This window comes from Corella eumyota, chromosome 5 (assembly GCF_963082875.1).
Source record: "Corella eumyota chromosome 5, kaCorEumy4.1, whole genome shotgun sequence".
Classification (NCBI taxonomy): domain Eukaryota; kingdom Metazoa; phylum Chordata; class Ascidiacea; order Phlebobranchia; family Corellidae; genus Corella; species Corella eumyota.
In genome coordinates, this window is record NC_137494.1 from 6,600,477 (window position 1) to 6,622,805 (window position 22,329).

Sequence of the window (22,329 nt, forward strand, 5' to 3'; positions counted from 1 at the left end):
TGCTGATCAACGTAGTTGCCAGCACTTTAACATAACATAATGGGTTAGTTTACTGAAAAGTTACTTAAAAATATTATAAATAAATTGTTGAATGTGTTAACTAATATTTCCTACCTTCCTTCCTCCCCTTTGTTTGTAACAACCAAATATAAATTGTCATCAGATTGAAAAGTGATTGCACTACTACCGCCATCTGTTTCAATAGTCTACAAAATCAAATTAAGAATTTATCATGACTTTTCCCTTAACAAAACACTGAAGTTAGGCTGAGGATAAAATAATAATTTATTTCTTACCTGAACAAGCGTGAAGACACCCTGCCACTTATACAAAGTAGAGTGAATACCAGCATGCAATGATGACAATGTACCATGTGACCCAACAGTTGAATACATTGGACCAATCAAATCATTTGTAAGCATGATCAGGTAACTTTCATTATCAAATTCAAATGAGTAAAAATATTCAACATTGGTTGAAGAAAAGGTTTGAAATGGAGTAAAAAAGGGGGAATAATCCAAAGATTTTTGTAAAGGCTTGGCAGTACCTAAATTTTAAACACATACTTTACTTTTCTATATATTAATCCTTAAGGTCTAGATGCCTTTAAAGCTTAAATATACTGCCTCAATCCTGTTCAAATTGACTTTAAGGTTTTTAGATTTTATTGATGATGAATGCCCAATAAGTTTTAGCTTAACTAAACTAATTTTGTCGTAATAATTTTGGCACCTTACTTAAAAAGCAGTCATGCAGTAAGGAACCCAAGCCCTCGTAGTGAAGCAAAGTGCTCTAACTATTAACTACACTGCAAAATTTATATTAACCTGCATAACATTTTTTTAAATATACAATGGTAGTATAAATCTTACTTTAAATTTTAATAATAAAATAAGTAACTGTGTAAAATACTAAAATAAAAACTTTTGTAAACATAAAATTTTTATTTTTGCTAACCTGGTAAGGTCATGACATCAACAGTAACTTGACCAAGAATTCCTTGTGATCTGACGACATCGAAATAAAATAATTTGTCACCAGGACCTTCTTGTATTTGATATTCTCTTGTACTATTCCTAGCAAAAAAAATATTTTAAACAAATCATGAAAATTTAAGTTCATAAGCTATACATATATAAATCAAAGCCCTGATGTCAATACCATATTTGTATATACAACAAATTTATAAGTCATTCAATATAAAAAAAATGACTTGTAATGCATAAGCATAAATTATTATTTGTGATTATTAGTTGCAACCATACTACAACAGTAATTAGATAAAAATACATCCTAAAAAAGGGTGGTTAACTAGTTTTATAAAATATATTGATCTAAATATTTATTTAAAATTTTAATTACTAAACATAGAAGTTAACAGTTTGTAGCCTAGCCTAACTTTTGCAGAAAACTAAAGTTGCATTAACAGATCTACCTTTTATCAAATTTAAAATATTGTTTAATTAATTCTATGTTATAAAATTTTTACCTTACACCATGAGAATACACAGTAAATTGACCAAATGGGGCATCATTGGCACGAATAATAATCTCAGTTGTAGTTCTGCTTGAATCAAGTGTGGCACCTTGCTCAGGATCAAACAAAGTAACTTGATATCGTTCATCTAATTCTGCATTGTAATCTGCCACAGCTGCTATTTCCAGTACCTAAGTTAAGCAACTTAATGTTAGATCAAGTTAATTTAAAGTAATAAAGTATTGCAGAAAAAGTTTAGCAATTTTTTAGATGTAAGATTCAAGTTTTTTGTACATTACTAGCTAATAATATATTTGGGTATAACAATATACCGGCAGCGTGGTGTTATGGTAAGAACACTTGCTACACTACCATGAGGTAGTGGGTTCAATCCCCACTGCTCTCATGCTGTAGCACTCTCAAGTAAGGCGCTATAAACGGTATGTACTCCTGCTGAGCCAGTACTTAATCAGCAGCATAATTATCAGGCAATTATAATCTATATATTATCCCAAACTGCTAAAGGCAACTCGAGACTGGGTCGGAGTAACTGATGTTACTTTATGTTTAGGTCGTGCATTCGACCTTCCCACATCGAGGATAAAGATATATACAAAAAAAATTAAAAAATAAACAAACGAATTCTTCAAAATTTAAAAAACATCAAAGCTATAAAAAAAAACATATTGAATTTTTTACATTAATATTAAAGTTGGCATAACAAGTTAACTATATATAAAGTTCTTTAAATATAAATTAAAAAAGCGTTGTCATCATTACCTCGAAACCAACTCCATCTTCTATAACAACATAACCATTAGTTGGTTCTAAATCTTCAAGTTCGCCAATCAAAAGTTTTCCTTCAGTTGTCATCCTTTCTACTTTATATTGAACCACAACTCGACCAAAAATACCTTCTGGAGGGTTGCGAGTGATTATTAGCTCAGCAACACTATCTTCAAAACTAACCAAGAAAAATATATTTACCAAAATATTAAAAAAAAAACTATTTTGTGAAATAAAAACTTTTTAACAAAAAAAGTAAAAAATTTTACAAATAATAAAAAAGTTAAATTAAGATAACTAAATGTAACAACTTTGTTTTTTAAGCTATAAAACAGTTTGACTTTCTTAGCTAATTTCCACAAACTATTACAAGAAAATAAACTTAACAATTTATATAACAATTTTTTTTTAAATTTGGAAAAATTATTTAAAATAACGAACTTTTCACTATCTGGTTCTTCTAAGTAAATAACTTCATCGTTATCAAAAGACAATCGACCATGGGCGTCATCATTTGATTTAATTGTTACTCTGGCTTGGGTAAAGTTCCCCAGTTCAACTCCCTCTGATGGATTACCCAATGAGATGACAAAAATCTCATCATTCTCTGGTATGTTGTCATTAAGAATTGTGATGTCATAATAAGCTTGGTCCACGCTGTCACCAAACATAACCGTCTATAAAGACAAAAAATAATAACAATTCAACTTAAAAAATTTTCAAAATATGTTTTTATTTAATTTTTTAGAACACTTGGCTTATCTACATGAGGTTACAGGTTTAATCCCTACTACTCTCATGCAGTAGCGCCCTTAAGTAAGTTGCTATAAACGGTATGAGCTCCTGTTCAGCATACACTAAATCAGCAGCTTAAAATTATTGGTAAATATAATAATATCCCAAACTGCTAAAGCCAATTAGAGACTGGATCAGGGTAACTGATGTTACTCTATGTTTGGGTTGTGAAGTCGACCTTCCCACATCAAAGATAAGTAAATAAAAAAACTAACCCAAAATAACAAAGCAGTGGGAATAGTAAAACCAAGTGTTCTAACCACCACACCACATGTCAATTTCTTATTATCAAAATTACACTTACAGTTGGAATGCAATTAAAATCTTCACCCAAAGTGGCTTCGTCATTTTGTGGAAAGACAAAAACACTAACTTCACCATACAGACCTCTATCTCGATTTATCTGAAGTCTTATTGTTGAGTTTGAACCCTGAAAAAGGTATTTTTTTTTATATTTGTTAAAAAAATAAAAATATTACAACAAAAAATCAAAATACTTGATTGTAAAATTATACATATTTTTTATATTAATTTACAATTTAAACAACTTTAGTTAAATTTTAATTTTTTTATTTAAACAAAACTCACTGGAGTTTCTGATGCAAACACATTAACAGAATCAGGATCAAACGATATTACTCCTTTCGTTCCATCATTTGCATCAATAACTACTTGAGACAAACTATTTTCTTCATCTTAAAAAATAATAAAAATTACATTTATTACCTAAAGTCAAGACAAATTTTTTAATTAAAAGACATTTTTCCCTAAAAAAATTACATATATTAAATTTTTTACACCAATTTTAGTTTTCTTACTTTTTAAAATTTCATATTATCTTACCAATTGTTGGTGGAAGTGTTGTTACAATGTTGCCAATTAATTCAACTCTTGTCAAATTGACATAAAATATTTCATTTAATTCAGCAACATTGTCATCTATAATGTCTATGCTAATAGGCACTGAAGTGTCATCATCATTAAAGTCAATAAAGGAATGTGATTGGTCGAAAGAATAGTCAAGATCTGGATCAGCTGGCAAGAGGTCAGGATTGACAGTTGTCAAAGTACCTGTAGAAAAATATCAATATTTAAATTGTAAATTAAAAAAATTTAATTAAAACATAATTTTTTTCTTAGTAATTAATAAAGCATTGTAACATAAAAGATCTTAAGTTCGATTCTCACTTCTTCGTTATTGGATAACATGCTAATAAAATTTTTTTTATGACCAGCCCTAAAACCAACTGCGTGACTAATGATCAGGCAAGATCATCATGTCCACATTATAAAAGTTCAAGAAAAAAAACTGATGTTCATAGCGTGCAAGTAAATTTTAGTAAAAAGCAATTATTTGTTGCAATTTTCTTTGTATATATCTTTATCCTCGATGTGGGAAGGTTGCATGCGCGACCTAAACATAGAGTAACATCAGTTACCCTGACCCAGTTTTGAATTGCCCTTGACAGTTTGGGATATTATAGATTATAATTCCCCAATAATTATGCTGCTGATTAAGTGCTGGCTCATCAGGAGTTCATACTGTTTATAGCGCCTTACTCAAGTGCACTACAGCATGAGATCAGTGGGGATTGAACCCACTACCTTCCCATTATACAGGGTACGAATTAACGTTTAAAAAACGATTCGCTAAAAATAAGGTCGCATTTTTAGAGCAATTATTAGATCCAAGTCATAATCTTCGTTTTTTGTAACACTTGACGCATTGCGTGGCATTTTTAAAATGTAACGTATTGTTAAACAATCGTTAATAATATTTCGCAAAAAAAACGAGAAATTTTTGATTACTTCAAAGCTATGTTATGTATTTAAAATTGCGCAACAACTAAACGAAATCGGGAGCTTAATTTACGCATTGCCAAAACATTAAAAGTTATTGTTATTAAATACCCTATAGTAACCTACATTTACGCAGAATTTGTTGATGTAATTAAATTAGTGTGAAACCGGTTTAAAATAGATCGTAAAAATACACACACACGAAAGTTTTATTATTGCCTAAACCTTTTTTGGTTGATTCGCTTTTTCCAATATATTTGTAAAAAACGATTCGCTAATTTTAAAAAACAATTCGCTTTTAGCGAACAGCTACCCGTTATTTCGTTCCCTGTTATACTTCAACAAACAATTTAATATAAAAAAGTCAAGAGATGAGCAAAAATGAAAAATTTACTAGTAATTAATTTCTAAATACAATAAACTTTTACCTGAAATAACCTCATAGTAAACTCTTACACTTCCAATTGCCCCAAACAACCTGTTCACAAAAATTTTAACATCACCCCCTTCTTCTTTTACATCAAGTCGCAAGGAGTTAGGGGCTACTCTAAATACCCCATGTGGGTTATCACTTTCTTGTATGGTGATTTCCCCAGTTGCAGACCGGGGGTCAATAATTGCACTTCCAGAAGGTGAAATGTCTAAATATTGATAAAAATTTAAAAATAAAATAGGAATTATATTTTAGCTATATATTTATTCAAGTCTTTTGCCAATTATTCAATTTTTTTACACATAATAAAAATTAATTTAGATAATTAACAAGTTTTTATTGCATTAATGTTAATAATTAAACTCAGGATTACCGTTTAAAAATCGATTTGCTAAAAATAAGGTCACAATTTTAGATCAATGATTGGGCCCAAGTCATGATATTCGTGTTTTGTAACACTTGATGCCTTGAATTAGATTTTAAAAATGTACTACTATTATGCTTACTAAAGTTACGTTGCGCAATGACTAAACAAACTGCGGGAGTAAAATTTACATATTGTGAGATAATGGAAAGTTAATGTTATTAAATGCCCTATGGTAACCTACATTTCTGCAGAAATATGTTGACGTGATTAAATTAGTTCGAAACCGGATATTACTTTTTAATCAAAAATACAAAATTTTCTTAGAATGTAAAACCCAAGTAGTTACCATATGATTCAGCATGGCTTAGTATTATATTATAAACTTCTTTTATCTCTGGTATTTGATCAGGAGTCAAGTAAATTAAGATGGAGGCTTTGGTTTGTTGAGAATCAAACAAGACGTAACCTTCTGTGTTGTTTAATCCAATGGAAACGTCATGGTTGGTAACTGATTCAGCGTACCATGTCACGTTACATGACCCCAATGCAGGGTCACTACGCTGAAGTTCAAAGGTCAAATTTCCACCTGAGCCATATTAAAAAAAAAATTTTTTTAAGTAGTTCAGGAAATATTTTAAAGTTAAGTGAGTAAAAATATGTACAGTAACCCAATGTAGATCAGACTAAAAAAATTTTAAATAAAAATAAATAATTTATTTCCTAAATTTTAGTAGTTATCAAAACAGTGGGTCTTAAAACCAGAATAAAGAAGTAATTTTAAAGCTTTTAAAAAGAGAAGACAAATGGAGTTAGAAAACAAATTTATTTTATTAATTACTGTGTACACAAACCTTCTTGTCCAATCAGCGACAAGCTATTCTCCGCAAATCCAATAATTCCTCCAACAATATCATTGGCAAGAATCACAACTTTTGCTTTATCCCCATTTTTGGCCACAACAGCTCCACCAGTAGGGTTGGAGAGCTGTAAAATTATGTCTTCATCTGGCTCAGGAATAGTGTCGTCGATTACACTCAAGCTAACAACTGCAAAGTAAAATTGTAGTTAAATTATTTAAAAGTTTTTATTAAAACTTAACAATTTGACATTTTTAGAATAATCATCTTTATTTTTAACCTTTTTCCATTTTTCTGCAAAGTTTTATATCTTTTGTTTGTATTTTTAATAATTATTTTTTTTAAAAAAAGGGGTGTTTTTAAACAAAAATAATTGTTTAAAGATTTACAAACCTTTTTTGGTTTCACCATGACCAAATTTTATTGTTGCATCATCACCAGTAAAATCATTGTTGCGTGAAGCTTTTCCACCAACAACTGACCAATCAACACTCACATTGCCAACACTGCCACCTAAAGAAACAAATTGTAATACAAATATTTGACAATATTTAAATATTGACATTTTAAGTAATGTAAAATTGATCAATAACTTATATATGCAAAGAAACTTTTCATTGCGGTAACAACAATTTCTAACTTCCAAAAACAACCTGAGACCTTGTCAAAATCATCAAAAGTTTAATAAATTTAATCTTTAACATAAATTTTACCTTAATTTTTAACTAAAGACCAATTTTTGTTACAATTTACCTTGTCTTTCAACTGTCATCTGCAGTGACAAATCATGTCGTTCTTCCACATTAATAAAATCCTTGACAACAAAGTCTTTGAACACAAACTCTCCATATGGATTGTCATTCTCGAGGATGGTTATTCTGGTGATAGATGGTTGCAAAATAGTTGGCTTGTTGGTCTGATCTGGTTCAACTCCAACCATTTCAACATTTAGCAACCGAACCTTAGTTAACAAAATAAAATTTAATATAAAAATTTTTTTTATTTATATACATCTGAAAAATTTTAAAATAATTAAAAAACAGTTATTTTAAAAATAAGAAGCATCATTTTACTAAATATTTTAGTTTAAATAAATTAATTTCTAATTATTACCATAAAATATTCATCAAGCTCTGGTTGATCATCTTCCAATATAGTTATGTTAATATTTGTCTCATTTTCACCAGGTTCTAATAAAACAGAAGCTCCGCTTAATGATATAAAATCCATCCCCGATTTTGCTTTGGATTTTAATAAAATACTTGTCTAAAATAAATAAATTTAAGATAAATGACGATAAAAATTTATCGCAATTATTTTTCATAAAAAATAGCAAAACTATACTTTTATTAACGCAAAATTTAGGTTGATTTAGTAAAAAATGCTACCATTTATATCAAAATTGATGCTAGAAAAAATAAAAATACCAAAATTTATACTAAAAATTAGGTTGCAAAAATATAAAAAATACTAGTATTAAAATCAAAATTCAGGCTAAAAATGTGAAAAAAATACTAATAAATATATCCAAAATTAAGTTAAAAAAGTAAAAACTACTAATATTTATAATATAAATTAGGATGGAGCAGTAAAAATACTAAAATTTTACACTAGAAAATACTAATATTTTACACTACTACCTCGGTTTCATTCTTTTTGTAATACTTGAAATCCTCTTGCGACATTTTAGATGTAATATCATTTCTATTCTCAATATCAACAACATTAACATTACTGTCAACATGATTCGTCATCCATTTGCATTCATATGAGAATTCATTGTAAATAAATGAAGCACAAAGTATTTCTCTTAGGCAAGCCTCACTGCATGTTAAAAGAGGTTGCAAAGATGATATAATATCAACTTTTTGAAAATTGTACTCTAGACCTAAAAATGGAATTATTATAATTTACTTTTAGAACAAATACTTTATTTAAAATGTCATCAACCTAAAAAAAGGGTCATTTAAACCAAAAAGTAACAGTTTATTTTATTCCAATAAGTTTTTTTATTTTGGTTTTTCACACATTGATAAAAGTAAATAATAAATACGATATACAATTAATATTACAACAATGCGACGGTATATCTATATAATATACAGTTTTGTTAAATTAAAATATCATAAAAAAATAATACTTACCATTGTCAATTAATAGTTTTGGTTTTTCGTAATATCGCAGCAAACTTTCATTTCTTTCCAACATTTCACTAACAAGATCAACTCCCACTGTGCTATACACAACTCTCATAGTTCCATAAGTACCACCACTTGAATAAATTAACAAATTAAAAGGCACAAGTTTTTTCATAATAAATAAAGTGCAAGAAAAAAACGTAATGTGCCTAATATGTGATTATTAATTGGTTAGGTATATAACTCTTTTAAACTAATCTAAACAATATAACCTAAATAACTGTCCTATTTATTACCACACAGAAGTGCACAGACAATACAGGACAATACATTTACCACACAGAATAAAAAAAGAGGGGGGGGGAGTTGCTTAGACTGTTTTTTTTTTTTGGTATTAGGACCGCTAAGGCCATTTCCCATAAAAAGAATAGGGCTGGGGTTAAAAAGTGGCTTGCTTATTGCTAGTATTTGGTTTTAATCAAATAACAGTATCCCCAAAAAAGGTAATTAGTAGGACCCACCTGAATACTACATATTAAAAAACATCTCAATGACAAAATATGAATACAGAACCTCAGATATAAAACATAATAATAAATGCTTTAAAACAGAATCACTTTTTTGCTTCAGTGTTTGCTTAAATGTTACATCTACAAAATAATAAACCCAATTATTAACTAACCTTCTAACAACTTCAACCTCCATATAATTATTGATGTCATCATATTCAACCGCATCATACATGTTGAACTTAAAACTAACATCTCCATAAGGTCTATCATTAGCAGGAACAACTACTTTTGCTGTATTGTTGTGAGGATTTATCCTGCCTCTTTCTGATTGCATTTCTGTTAACTTCACAGAGATGAGTTCATCATCTTCAGGTATGTCATCTGGAAGAACCTAAAAAGAAATAACTTGTTGACTAATTTTTTAAAATCTTTTCAATATCTTTGTTGTTTTTTAGAGCTGGCAAAAGTTTGTAAAAGCATATTTAAAATGTATTTTTTTTTAAAGTTTACTATAGGTAAATAAAAATAAAAACAATTTGTAAAAATTTGTAAAAAACTATTAAAATGTATATTAAATTGAAAGTTCAGTTTGCCAAAAGTAAAACAATTCATAAAACATAAAAAAAATTTACTTATAAAAGAAAAAAGTTGAAACCTTAATTGTAAATTTCTCTTCATTATCATTTGTTGCAAAATGTAAAAATCCTTCTTTTGCATCCACATCTTTTCCTCCATCAGCAAGATTTAAACTCGAAAACTCTTGATTGGTAGCCGAATCGGCGGGTGTTATTTCAACTTCCCATTTGACCGAAATTAACCCCTTTAACCCATTTTTTCGATGGACAGTAAAGGTTATTGGGACAGAGTTACCTTCAGTAGGCTCGTCAACTCGTGTTCGGTCAACAAAAATATCTAAACAAAAATATATTTAAAAAAAAACTGTTCAGGTTAAAAAACAACAAAAAACAAATTTTGTATTTAGTCTAAACACCACAATAATTTAATTTATTTTAGTATCACGTTTGTCAAGGTTAATTAATTTTAATCTAAGTAACTATGAAAACTTTTTTTTTGTATTTTGAAATTCAAAAAAAAAATGTTAGTGATGGAATTATAAAAAAAGTAAATTGATTAAATAAAATAGCAATTTAAGTAGGAAACATTGTATATATTTAAAGCTTAAAATTTGTAGTTGGCCTAGCTGTAAAATTTTCTGTTTTATAATTTTTCATTAATCACAACATTACAATTACCTAGCACGCCATATGGGTCATCTGAGTTATCAATAATCACTCTACAAGTGTTGTTAACTCCCACTTTAGCTCCCCCAGTGGTACTTCCAGTGAGTAATTTAACAACAAAGTCTTCCTGCTCTTCTGGAGCGAAGTCGTTGATAATTTTAAGAGGAATTGCTTTTCTTGATTCCCCATCCAAAATACTTACCTGAAAAAAAACATTGTAAAAATCATAAAATTAAAAAGTATTTTTTTATCTATATTTATTTATCCTCGATAAAAAAGGAGCTATTTTATGACCTAAGCACAGAGTAACGTCAGTTACCCTAACCCAGTCATAGTTGTCTTTGTCAGTTTTAGAATATTGTAGTTTTATAAATGCCTGGTAAATACACTGCCGTTTAATTATTGGTTAGGCAAGGGTTTTTGCCGTTTATGGTGTCAAGTGTTCTAACCATTACACCATGCAGCCAATGCACACCACACTATAGGTATTGTGTACTGAATTAGCCATAAAATAATGAATTGAAATGACTTATGAACTAAAATTAATTACATGATTTATTCTTACATACTAGATAAATTAAGAGATTAACTGCTACATTAGTACAAACAACAAAAAAATAAACATCGCTTCTAACAAAAATTACAAACTCTTTAAAATTTAAAGTCAAACTTTTTAACAAAATAAATAAATAAAAAAACAATAAATTAACTTTTCACAATTAAATTGACAAATTAAAAGTTTTAGCAAATTCACCTCTGTACTGAGCAAGTTATAATCTTCCTCCAGTCTTGCTTTACCAGTTTTGACAACTAATCCTACAGTTACATCACCAAATAGACCCATTGTCCTATCTACATAGAGAAAATCTGAATCGTTTAAGGTATCTTCGTCAACTGTTATTGTGCTTGAACTTAAGACAAGTATTCCATTAGGGGAGTCATTTTCTTTGATGATTACTTCAACTGTTGATTGGTGGTCAGAACCAAGTTTTGGCGAATTCGGAACTGAATTAAAATTTTTTTTTAAATTAGGTTGTCTTTTGCCAATAAACTTTTTTTTCACATTCATTATTGATGTGGGAAAGTCGATCTCACAATCTAAACATGGAGTAACATCAGTTACCCTGACCCAGTTTGAATTGACTTTGTCAGTTTAGAATATTATTGTTTATAATTGCCTAATGATTATAAGCTGCTAATTAAGTGTTAGCTTAGCAAGAGTTTATACCATTTATAGTGCCTTACTTATGGGCGCTACAGCATAAAAGCAGTGGGGATTGAACCCACGACCTCATGTAGGATTTCAAGAAAAAAACTTCAAAAAAATTAAAAAAAAAACTATAAACAGTAATAACCTAACGATGTTTATTGAAAATAAAAAAAAACTATTTTTTTATTGACCTTGCACACCAGATGACACTAATTCAACTTTCGTAAGTTTTACAAAAAATATTTCATCAGCTTCAGGTGTTTGGTCATCGTTAACATGAATTACAATATCAACCGATGATATATTCTCTGGCATAAGCACACTATCTACAGTAGGTTTGTAATCTTCAAGTGCATGTGCAATTCTATGAAAAAAATATCTAATTATTAATTTTAGTATTTCCGAATTTTATTTTAAAAAATATTAAAAATTGCTTTAAGCTCATTTTTTTATAAAATTCAGTATCTAAAAAACTTTTAAGTAGGGTAGTAATTGTTGCAATCATACTATGTCAATCAACCTAATGTTACAACCTAATAAGTAAATTAAATATGACTTCCAATGGCCGGACTATTGTCTACTACTTCAAAATTATTCAAAAAAATATTTAAATAGTCACTTAAAAAAATATATCTAATAAAAAGTCATTAAAAATTGCAAATTTTTCAAGTAACTGTTAAACATCTTACCAGTATTTCTAAAAACAAATTCCTTAAACAAAGCCTATATATACAATTTATAACTGTATCATACCCTCTTGTTAGATTATTAAACTCATTATCAACTGTTTCATAATAAACTCTGATTGTTCCAAATTTTCCTCCCAGACGTTTAATGGTGAGTGTTGCATTTTGACCCGACTCTTGAGTTGTTACTACTGTTGGTTGGAATATAATTAAACCTCTGACATCGTCGTTTGCTAGTATGATAATATTGCAAGTTACGTTGTTGCTTGCAAGTGAGCCTTGGGATACCTAACAACAAAAAAAAAGTTTAAAATTTCAAAAAAAAATAAATAAAATATATTAAAATAACCCATAAGATTGTAAGTTATAAGTAAGTTATCTACATAATCTATATATAAAGTAGCTTAGTGGATGACAGATGAAATATATATGTTTGTCCAATTTATAAGCCTACAAAACAAATAAAATGCTAGTATTTATTTCGTAGGCCTACATAAAAAAGAGGTTATATAAAATATATGAATGAAAGTACAATTTATAGGCCTAAAAATTAAAAAAAGGTCAATTGTGGTGCCCAGGCAATGACATTTATTAGTTGTAAGTGAAATCAATTAAAATGCAAGTCTAGGGCAGGCAATCCACTAGCTGGTTGCAAAATTGTAACATTTTTTTTTTAAATCATAAAAAAAATATTATTTACAAAATACTATCAGAAAATACCAACTTTAAATTTACTTTAGTTTTCTAAAAGATTAATATAGATGCAATAATTATTTAATACAAAATAACATTTACAATTATTGTGACTTATTTCTTACTTTTGTTAGTGTAACTGGTATAACATCATCAAACTCTGGTTCGTTGTCTGACAAAATGTTGACGACAATTTCAGCAGTTGTTTGACCTTCCATAAAGGTCACTTGACCACTGTGAGGTCTAACGTCATCAGTCACATCATTGTTTACTTTCCAATCTAGGATAACATCACCCAATGCACCTCCCTTTCTTATAACCTAATGAATTAATTTTAAAACATCATTAAAAATTTAGAAGCCTATTTCTTTAGATTTTTAGATAGAAATCTGTTTTTATTGCCTGAAAAAGTATTTATTCATTTTTAAAAGTGGTTCTTTAGGTGTAAATATTTTAAGTTCAACTTTTAGAAAATACTACATTAAATCATTAATTTTGATTAAATTCCCATAGCTCTAGAGCCAAGATGTTAAATTGAACAGCCTAAGTTTATTGCAACCATTCCAAGTCCAACACTCATCCAAAATGGTTTAGCAAACTATAGCATCTTATTTATAAATGTTATTTTTAAATTAACCACACATTTACCTGTAGTGATGCAGTGTTTGTGCCAATATCTGGCTCAGCAACTTTAACACTGGTTTTACTAAACTGAAATACACCGAATGCGTCATCAGAAGGTCCAATAACCACCTTGGCCACAGATGCATTGCTCAACATTACTACAAAAAATAAAAAATTTTTGCTTGTTAAACCTACTTCTTGCAACGTTTATAATCTTTAAATTTACTTTTTTTTTTACTTACCACCGCCAGTTGGGTTAAGTAGCTCAACATAAAAAACTTTTTCCAATTCGGATTCCATATCATCAATTAATTTAACCTGTAGGGTTGTAAAACCAACACCATCTTCCAATAAAATTGTACCAGCAGATGACTGAACAAATTAGATTAAATTTTATAAAAAACATCAGTTAACTTACTAAATATTTTATTTTTTACATTAAAAACATAGAGGAACATCAGTTATCACAACCCAGACTCGAGTTGCCTTTGGCAGTTGGAATATTAAAGATTATAGTTGCCTGATATTTAAGTGTTGGCTCAGCAGGAGTTTATACTGTTCGCCTTACTCAAGGGCGCTACAGCATAAAGTCTTTTGTAGTAAAAACAAGTGTTCTGATGACTACACCATGTCTTGATATGGAAAAGCAAATGTTATATTGCAAAAACATATACTAAAATTTAATAACCCAAACCAGTTTCATTTCACCATTCGTATTGCTACAGTGAGAATCAAACCCAGGAACTTAGATAGTGAAGCATATGTTTTATCTACTACACTAGGTAGTAGTAAATAACCTACCTGAAAATCTCTGGGCTCTTGACTTGACAAAGCAGAATCTTCTTTCGTTTTCCATTCTGCTTCAACATCTCCAAACCATCCCTCTGCTCTTACAACCATCAGGGTCACATAACCATCCTCTTCATTCACGTGAAAAGTTGGCTGGTGTTGGTTTATTGGTATTTGACCATTGTCAGATGGTATAGGTGGTGTACCAGTAGCAAACTACAAAATAATATCCAGTTTTTGAAAAATTTAAAGTTCTTTAAAAAAAAAACAAATTAAAAGTTAAATAATAAAATATATAATGAAATTTTATTAAATTATGAAAAAATTTAAACAATTGAAAAAAAATTGCATCTCTACTGTAAAGCATATACTCCAAAATTTTTAAATTTATTAAACAAGCAAAATTACCTGTAAAACTCCATAAGGATTGTCATTTTCTTTAATAAAAACTTCGGTAAAAGCATGATCTTCGTCGATGTAAGCACCAGAATATGAATTTTCCTTATTATCATCATGAGAAGTGACGTTAGTGATTGTGATTAAATGCAATTCACTTATTTCAGGAATGTCATCATCAACAGTGGCAAGTGTAAAACTCTATAAACATTTAAAATATAAATTTTACATAAACTTTTCAGATACAAGAGACCAAATAAGAAAACATAGCATATATTAAGATGGGCATATATAATGAAAATACATTTTTTTAGTTAATTAACTTTAAAAAGTTTAGTGGAAAATTAGATTTGTGAATTGCTTTTGACCCCTACAAATGCCTATTACAACACCATAACTTTGGCCAAAAATAACATATAAAATACTAAAAGAGCGTCTAAAATACTAAATTTAACGATCCTTTACAGAAAGAAAAAAAATTCGCACGTAGTTTTTTACAATTTAACAACGATTGTTTAACAATATGTTACATTTTAAAAATGCAACACAAGGCGTCAAGTGTTATAAAAAAACGAAGATAAAAACCTGGGTCTGCCTAATCATTGCGTCAAGTGTTAATTCCTACCCCGCTTTATGTAACCCTTGTAACTACACTGCTATGACATCACATAAATTTTATACCCACCTCAAAATTTTCTCCATCCAAAAACAAAATGGTTCCCGATGATTCAGCAAAATCCGAGTTATTTTTCTCATCCTTATAAATTGCAGTCCATTCTAGGGTAACAGAACCGGTCATACCACGTGACCTATTCACAAAACATGCCAGCATTTGTCCTTCAGTCACATTTTCTGGTTGGCATGGCAACATAAATCCGAATAAGCCATTTGCATGGTCACTTTTCAACACTAGATATATGGAAATATAGTTTATGCATCTTAAAATTTGAATGATATTTTAATGAACACCCAGTAACACTTATTTTTTGTAATAAAATCACATAATTTTCAACATTTTTTAGTTACCAGTAACTACAGAAGTTCCATTGTCTTTGTTAACAACAGCTCCTCCAGTTGAAGATAGAAGAACAAAGTCAAATATTTCATCGTATTCTGTAATGTCATCAGCAACCGATTGCAACGTTACATTTTTTGACTTTTCATTTGGCCTGTAATAAAAAAATATTCCTTAAACTATTTAATGAAAAAAAATATTATAGCAGTTAGAAATATTTTTGTAAACATTTTTTTTTTTTTGCAGTTAGTTAAATCAAAAAAATCAAATAAAAAAGTAAGACTAACTCATAATTAATATATCCGTTTACAGGTACCACATCACTCATAGCAGGCATTGTGTACAATTCAAGAATGTTATCAGCTGATAGTGATGTCATATACAACCTAACATCTTGTAATCTTCCAGTAAATGTGATGTCATCATCATTAACTTTACCACAAACTTGAAAATAGGATAACTCCGAGTCATCATATATTGAAGCAATAGCTTGTGTTCTAAAAAAAATTTTTTAAATACTTTTAACAGCTTTCCTTTACAAACTCAATAAACCAAATATTTTGCATATACCAAAGCTCTTACTAAAAATAAGATTAGGTATAAAATATATAATTATTTAGAAAATATTTAGCATATTATGAAGCTCTTATTGCAAATTAAGTCTAGATTGGGTAAAATACATCAATATTTAAAAAAAAGATTACTTGTGTTGTTTATTAAAAATAATAACCATTTGTTTTACTTGGTATTTTGTTTTATTCCATCGATATAAAACATGAACTTTTCTCCATTTTTCACAAAAACAAGGAAATGGTTTTCACTTGTTAATATTTCATCTTTTGCAAGAATTTCAACAGAGACATTGTTGGTCAAATCATCTATTGATCTAAATCAATATAAATTTTACTGTTAAGTTTAAAATGATTTTAACAAATTTAAATTAAAGGGTAACAGATAAAAAGTTTTTAAAACTAATAAAGTTAAATTAAGTCTGCTAAGAAGACCAATTGTATGACTTTAAGAATTCATTTTGTTTCACACTTTTTTTTTCAGTTACTCTGACCCAGTCTCGAGTTGCCTTTAGAAGTTTGGGATATCATATAGATTATAATTGCCTGATAATTAAGCTGCTGATTAAGGGCTGGCTGAGCAGGAGTTCATACCGTTTATAGCGCCTTACTTAAGGACACTACAGCATGAGATCAGTGGTAATCGAACCCAAGACCTCATGGTGGTGTAGCAAGTGTTCTTACCACTACACAAAGATGCCGGTTACTTAGCATTATATTTAAGAGATATATTTTTAAATTAAAGTAAATTTACTATCAACAAAATATTTAAATTATTACATACTTGTACATGAATGTAACACTTTTTAATTTGTTTTCCAGAATAGTTATACCAAGAGAATATATTGTGTTGTTGTTTTGGTCAAATTTAGTTACTAATGGTACATAACCATATTTGGTTGGGTTTGCTTGTATCCAAAATGAAATTGAAAATTGCTCAAAAAGCTTTTCAAATTTGCCATCATTTATAATAAAAGAATCTATGAAAAATAAAAAAGGTAATAAATTGTTAATTTAAATTTATAACAAATCTAAAAATGCTTATTAAAAATACAGTTATTTACATATAGAATATATGTATATATTTAGTTTACTATTTCATTTTATTTAAAGGGTTGTCTTATTTTTTTTTGAATTTATTAATAAAAAAAAAATTTATAAACTTTACAACCTGGTTCAAATCTAACAGAGTATGTAGAAGTGTTAGACCTTCCATTTTCATAATAAATTTCGCCCCTGCCAACCCCGCCTAACATTAAATCAAAACATTCTCTTGGTAATGTTGAATTGGCTGGGTACATTTCCCATAGTGCCTAAAAAGAAATTTTTTTTTTTTAATTTTCTACCAAGTTTTATATAAACATGTTTTTTAAATCTACAATTCGACTTAGTAATTACTAAAACCTCATTGCTTTTTGGACATGAAAAACATTTAAAAATATAAATTTTTGGTAGAATTTTTTTTACAATTTTTTAAGAAAAAAATTAAGTATATACAAAGTTTTAAATCAAGTATAAAAACTACAGTTTTTACTAAGTTGAACTTATATTGTAGGCTTGAAAAAAAAAGAAAATTAAAACATAAAATAATATTACCTTCACTTCTCCATCACTACCCATAGTTCTATCCACCACTACAATGACATCATCATTATCGTCTTCAGATAAATTAACTTTTGATGACATCGGCGAAATAGCAAAATATCCGAATGGGTAATCATTAGTTTTGATTGTTATGTGATATGAAAGTAAAGTATTGTTGGCAGAAAGCCTTCCATTGCCATCTAAAATTTTCACAAAACAAAAATTTGAAAAATTTAATTATTTATTATTTTTTGTATATATATGACACAAAAAATTAAACTATCAAACTGTTAAAACCCTATTAAATAAAATAAATTAGTTTTGATTATTTTATGCACAAGAAATAGTTTTAATTTACCTGTTATGTTGGTTAGAATTAAAACAAAATTTTCTTCATATTCTGGAATAAAATCTGATTTTGCTTCCAACAAAATTTCTCCAAAACTTTGATTTTCAGTAAAAGTAACAACTCCACTACTTTTTATAAATTCATCTTTTGTTGAACCCTTGAAAAACACAAAATAATGAAAACTTTTACTGTTTTTTTGCAATATTAGCATTTGTAAACCTTTAGTTAGTAAAAAAATGCTTACCAGAATTTTTAATAAATTTGTTAACTTAAAAATATTGTTAAAAGTACTGTATACAAATTGCATATAAACATTTTAATTCGAAACATTTTTTAAAAATTTACCTCAATTTCCTTATATAAAAGGTCATCAAAGGTGGTATTAAGATCTCTATGTATTTTCCACTGAACAGTCACATCACCAAACAAGCCTTCACTTCGATTGATTCTAAAACACGAATGCATAACACAAATTATAAATTGAAATTTGTTGCCAGTTGACTAAATTTTTTTATTATTTACTTGTTAGGTACACATTCTACTAGTTGTATTTTAGTTCATTTGTACAGTTACCTTAAAATTACTTGTCATAATTTGGTTAAACAGTACTATTATAATTTTTATTAATATATTTTGTCCTCAAGTCATACATATTTACTATATCTTAACTATTTTAAAAATTCTATCTAGAACTTGTATGAGTTGCAAAATCGTTAATTGTTAATTATTAATTATTTAAAATTTAATATAGTTTTGTTGACCTTAAAGCTGAAGGTATCCCTTCGTCGATAAACCTGAAAAGTGGTTCATCAAACGCAAACACTCCACCAGAGTTATCATTATGTGTGATTGTCACTTTTACTTTTGTGTTTCCACTTGTAACATAATCTCCTTCAGCATCAAATAACTAAACAATAATATTACTTTAAAAAAATTATTTTTTATGTTACTAAATTGTTTTAGATTGAACATAAAAAAGTTAAAAAAAGTTGTCCTTTGTGGTGGTATGCAACTTATGTTTGTAATAGGAATTGAAACCTAAGCAAATTATTTAAAAGTACATCTAATGCCTTCTTTATTTTATTTTCAACAACAAAATTTTAGTTGGACGTTGTTGTCTGATGTATAATTTGGTAGCTAAAAAATCGTAAATGTAAAACTAAAATATAGCATTTAACGTATGGTAGTATATTTTTTTTTTAAAAAAATTGTATTTTTGTACTTTTTTATGATTTAAAATGTTGTTGTAAGGATTAAATACAGTGTTGTATTTATATATTAACAGTAATTTCCTTGTTTGAAAAAAAACAAAATTCTAGTGTTTGATAAATGGCATGTAAGATGACACTTTTCTCCTTTTTGAAGGGTCTTAATTTAAAGTCATCAGAAAACTATTTCGAGTGCACTTCACCGACAAAAAACTTGTGCTTTCAATTACTTGATAAGAAGTGGTTTTAAAAATTACGAAACACGCTTTCTAAAATCAATCTTAAGTACAAAAAATTACTAAGAAAAACATATAATTCTATCACAATTTTCGATTCTAATTTTTTTTCTTGAAACATAGAAATCAAAAATCTAAAGCCAAAAAAAAACAACAATTTTTCAAAACTTACCTCAACAAAAAAAGATTCATTATCTTCTGGTTCGGTGTCATTTGCTGTTTGAATTGTGATGTCGTAATCCAAATTTCCAGCCAAAAACACAATTTCTTTTGAGTCGATAACGTTATAATCAACCTTTCCAACAGCAATGTGTTTTGGTAGACTGGAATTGGTGAGGTCCAGGGTCCGAATCTTAACCTTGGTACTTGTTACTCCTAGACCATCTCGATGAACTTTCAAATTGACCGGTTCGCCTTCATTGACAGATATTTCGTTTTCACCTGATGCAAATATTTAATTTATTACTAAAACTGGTTAAAATTGAATCAGGCACTTACCAATGTATTCTTCCAAGAGTTTACAGGTTTAATTTTTGACATCAACATTTTATAAACCTTTTATATATCTACCCTTTATAAAATTTGTAACATTATTATATATGTTCAAAGTCCCAAAAGAATAAAAAAAATCGTAAATAAGATTTAACTTATTACGCATAACATTTATCTTTTTTATAAATAATTAAAAAATCACATGCCAAAAAAGTAATCACCCTTTAGACAATATTTATATCAAGTGTCCACAAAAATTACTCAAAGTCATATGATTTAAGAATAGTTGTTAGAACTAAATTATTCATATCTTATATTATAAATTTCCTACTACAAAAACTTACCCAGAAAGTAAATAGCTTTGTCGTTTGGCCTTATAAAAAGAGTGGCATTTCTGTTGTAACCAACATTAGCTCCACCTGTTGCATTAAATAATATTAATGTGTATTCTTCAATCGATTCAGGTACAACATCAGGGACAGAGTAAAGAGAAATAATTTGCTGTAAATAAAGAATTTAAATTATTTTAGGAAAAAACATTTTGTAAACAAGACTAAATTGATGTTTCTATAAATTAGAACAGAAAATAAATTTTTCTTGTTTTTTAAAATAAAAATATTTGTATAAAGCCACCTTAGTTTCCCCTTCAGCAAACTCTACAATGCCTCCTAGTGGTGTCACATCGTTTGTGTCATCAGGCACCACCCTCCATGCAACTGTAACATTGCCGTATGTTCCCATATTTCGTTTAATCTCGTAGTGAGCAGGTGACGTTTGCAAACCTTTGACCTCATCTGAATTAACAAAATTGCTTCAATATTTTTTAACAATTATTTTTCAAATGATAATGCAGACTTCACGGCCCAAACAAAGTATAACATTTATGTCCCAATCAAGTCTTAAGTTGCTTCATACAATTTTGAACATTACTAACCATATTGCCTAATAATTTCCTGTTCATACTTTTTTGACTTTAAAGAAATATCAACTGTAGAAGCATTTTTAATCATAGACAAATCAACAGTAAAGCAGTAATATTTAACCCAGAACCTTATCTAGTAAAGCCAAGTGTTCTAAACAGATATGAACAATATCTGTCTAATACATGGGAAATTTTACCTATAGTTTGGGATCTAAGATGCAATTTGTTATCTTCAAATTGAAACAAGCCAAATGGGTTGTCATTGGCTAACACGGTCACATGAACTGTTGTGCGGTCGCCCAGAACACTTTTAGGGTCACCATGAGACAGCAGTTCTATGCAAAAAAAAAATCATTATAAAGATCTTTTATTTTTTTTGTTTTGTTTAATAAAAAAACATAAAAAGAGGCGGTTTTGCATGGTTACCTATTGTATAATTGGTTTCCAGTTCTGGAGTGTCATCGTCAAGTGGTACAATGGTTATAGACTTAGATTTTACACCTGTAAGAATATATACAACAATAATTAAGACATATTAAAAACGAATGAAATGCGGGCTAAGTCTTGTCAAAACTCAATTAAATAACAAAATAAGTTTGTAAGTATTTTAATACCTGGAGTAAAAACTAATATGTCAGGGTTTGCTAGGAATTGTTGGGAACCAGGACTTATTTTGTACATCACTTTTCTCGTGGAAAGATCACCCTTTTCTCTTTCCACTGTTAATATTATAACTTCTTGGTCATTTTCCTATTCATAAAGAACAAAAAAACTATTGTGTGATACGCTAACAGAAATAAATATGTAAATATATAATATTTGTTAAACCATTTTATCATACAAGTTATATATATATATATAATGTTACCCTAAAAATTTTCTAAATTTTGTCTTAAAAACTAGTTTGTTTTGTAGGTAAAACAAAATTTAGAATTTTAAAATACATATAAAAAAAAACTAGATAAAGCTATTTTCTAAAAAAGAAATTACGATAATAGATTTTATTATTTTTCACATACCTTTATGATGTAGTTCTCTACAGAATCTTCTGCAAATTGAAATTCACCACCAGGGCTGTCATTTTCAACAATTATTATTTTCTTCTCAGATGCCGATCTCATTAACTTTTGGTTGTTGGGAGTTACACTAA

The 22,329-nt window shown here is 28.5% G+C and overlaps 1 protein-coding gene across 1 annotated transcript in view; it reads right to left on the reverse strand.

Annotated features, from left to right (window-relative positions):
• Nucleotides 1–22,329, reverse strand: part of LOC145753376 (adhesion G-protein coupled receptor V1-like) — a 51,567-nt gene that overhangs the window by 23,042 nt on the left and 6,196 nt on the right. The window contains exons 16-60 of the mRNA XM_082569788.1: nucleotides 22,199–22,325; nucleotides 21,794–21,929; nucleotides 21,606–21,680; nucleotides 21,377–21,514; nucleotides 20,891–21,051; nucleotides 20,602–20,758; nucleotides 19,938–20,206; nucleotides 19,083–19,228; nucleotides 18,667–18,769; nucleotides 18,331–18,478; nucleotides 17,985–18,172; nucleotides 17,560–17,701; nucleotides 17,173–17,368; nucleotides 16,562–16,705; nucleotides 16,107–16,316; nucleotides 15,831–15,973; nucleotides 15,490–15,713; nucleotides 14,817–15,005; nucleotides 14,421–14,624; nucleotides 13,862–13,991; nucleotides 13,644–13,777; nucleotides 13,121–13,315; nucleotides 12,370–12,590; nucleotides 11,808–11,980; nucleotides 11,161–11,411; nucleotides 10,419–10,608; nucleotides 9,821–10,077; nucleotides 9,336–9,556; nucleotides 8,660–8,787; nucleotides 8,156–8,403; nucleotides 7,629–7,781; nucleotides 7,269–7,476; nucleotides 6,909–7,028; nucleotides 6,510–6,704; nucleotides 6,005–6,244; nucleotides 5,287–5,499; nucleotides 3,902–4,129; nucleotides 3,647–3,753; nucleotides 3,363–3,488; nucleotides 2,705–2,940; nucleotides 2,258–2,441; nucleotides 1,490–1,668; nucleotides 958–1,076; nucleotides 297–547; nucleotides 115–206 (exon numbers count right to left, since the gene is read on the reverse strand). Of these exons, the coding sequence (XP_082425914.1) occupies nucleotides 115–206; nucleotides 297–547; nucleotides 958–1,076; nucleotides 1,490–1,668; nucleotides 2,258–2,441; nucleotides 2,705–2,940; nucleotides 3,363–3,488; nucleotides 3,647–3,753; nucleotides 3,902–4,129; nucleotides 5,287–5,499; nucleotides 6,005–6,244; nucleotides 6,510–6,704; nucleotides 6,909–7,028; nucleotides 7,269–7,476; nucleotides 7,629–7,781; nucleotides 8,156–8,403; nucleotides 8,660–8,787; nucleotides 9,336–9,556; nucleotides 9,821–10,077; nucleotides 10,419–10,608; nucleotides 11,161–11,411; nucleotides 11,808–11,980; nucleotides 12,370–12,590; nucleotides 13,121–13,315; nucleotides 13,644–13,777; nucleotides 13,862–13,991; nucleotides 14,421–14,624; nucleotides 14,817–15,005; nucleotides 15,490–15,713; nucleotides 15,831–15,973; nucleotides 16,107–16,316; nucleotides 16,562–16,705; nucleotides 17,173–17,368; nucleotides 17,560–17,701; nucleotides 17,985–18,172; nucleotides 18,331–18,478; nucleotides 18,667–18,769; nucleotides 19,083–19,228; nucleotides 19,938–20,206; nucleotides 20,602–20,758; nucleotides 20,891–21,051; nucleotides 21,377–21,514; nucleotides 21,606–21,680; nucleotides 21,794–21,929; nucleotides 22,199–22,325 (7,899 nt within the window). The remainder of the gene's footprint in view (nucleotides 1–114; nucleotides 207–296; nucleotides 548–957; nucleotides 1,077–1,489; nucleotides 1,669–2,257; nucleotides 2,442–2,704; nucleotides 2,941–3,362; nucleotides 3,489–3,646; nucleotides 3,754–3,901; nucleotides 4,130–5,286; nucleotides 5,500–6,004; nucleotides 6,245–6,509; nucleotides 6,705–6,908; nucleotides 7,029–7,268; nucleotides 7,477–7,628; nucleotides 7,782–8,155; nucleotides 8,404–8,659; nucleotides 8,788–9,335; nucleotides 9,557–9,820; nucleotides 10,078–10,418; nucleotides 10,609–11,160; nucleotides 11,412–11,807; nucleotides 11,981–12,369; nucleotides 12,591–13,120; nucleotides 13,316–13,643; nucleotides 13,778–13,861; nucleotides 13,992–14,420; nucleotides 14,625–14,816; nucleotides 15,006–15,489; nucleotides 15,714–15,830; nucleotides 15,974–16,106; nucleotides 16,317–16,561; nucleotides 16,706–17,172; nucleotides 17,369–17,559; nucleotides 17,702–17,984; nucleotides 18,173–18,330; nucleotides 18,479–18,666; nucleotides 18,770–19,082; nucleotides 19,229–19,937; nucleotides 20,207–20,601; nucleotides 20,759–20,890; nucleotides 21,052–21,376; nucleotides 21,515–21,605; nucleotides 21,681–21,793; nucleotides 21,930–22,198; nucleotides 22,326–22,329) is intronic.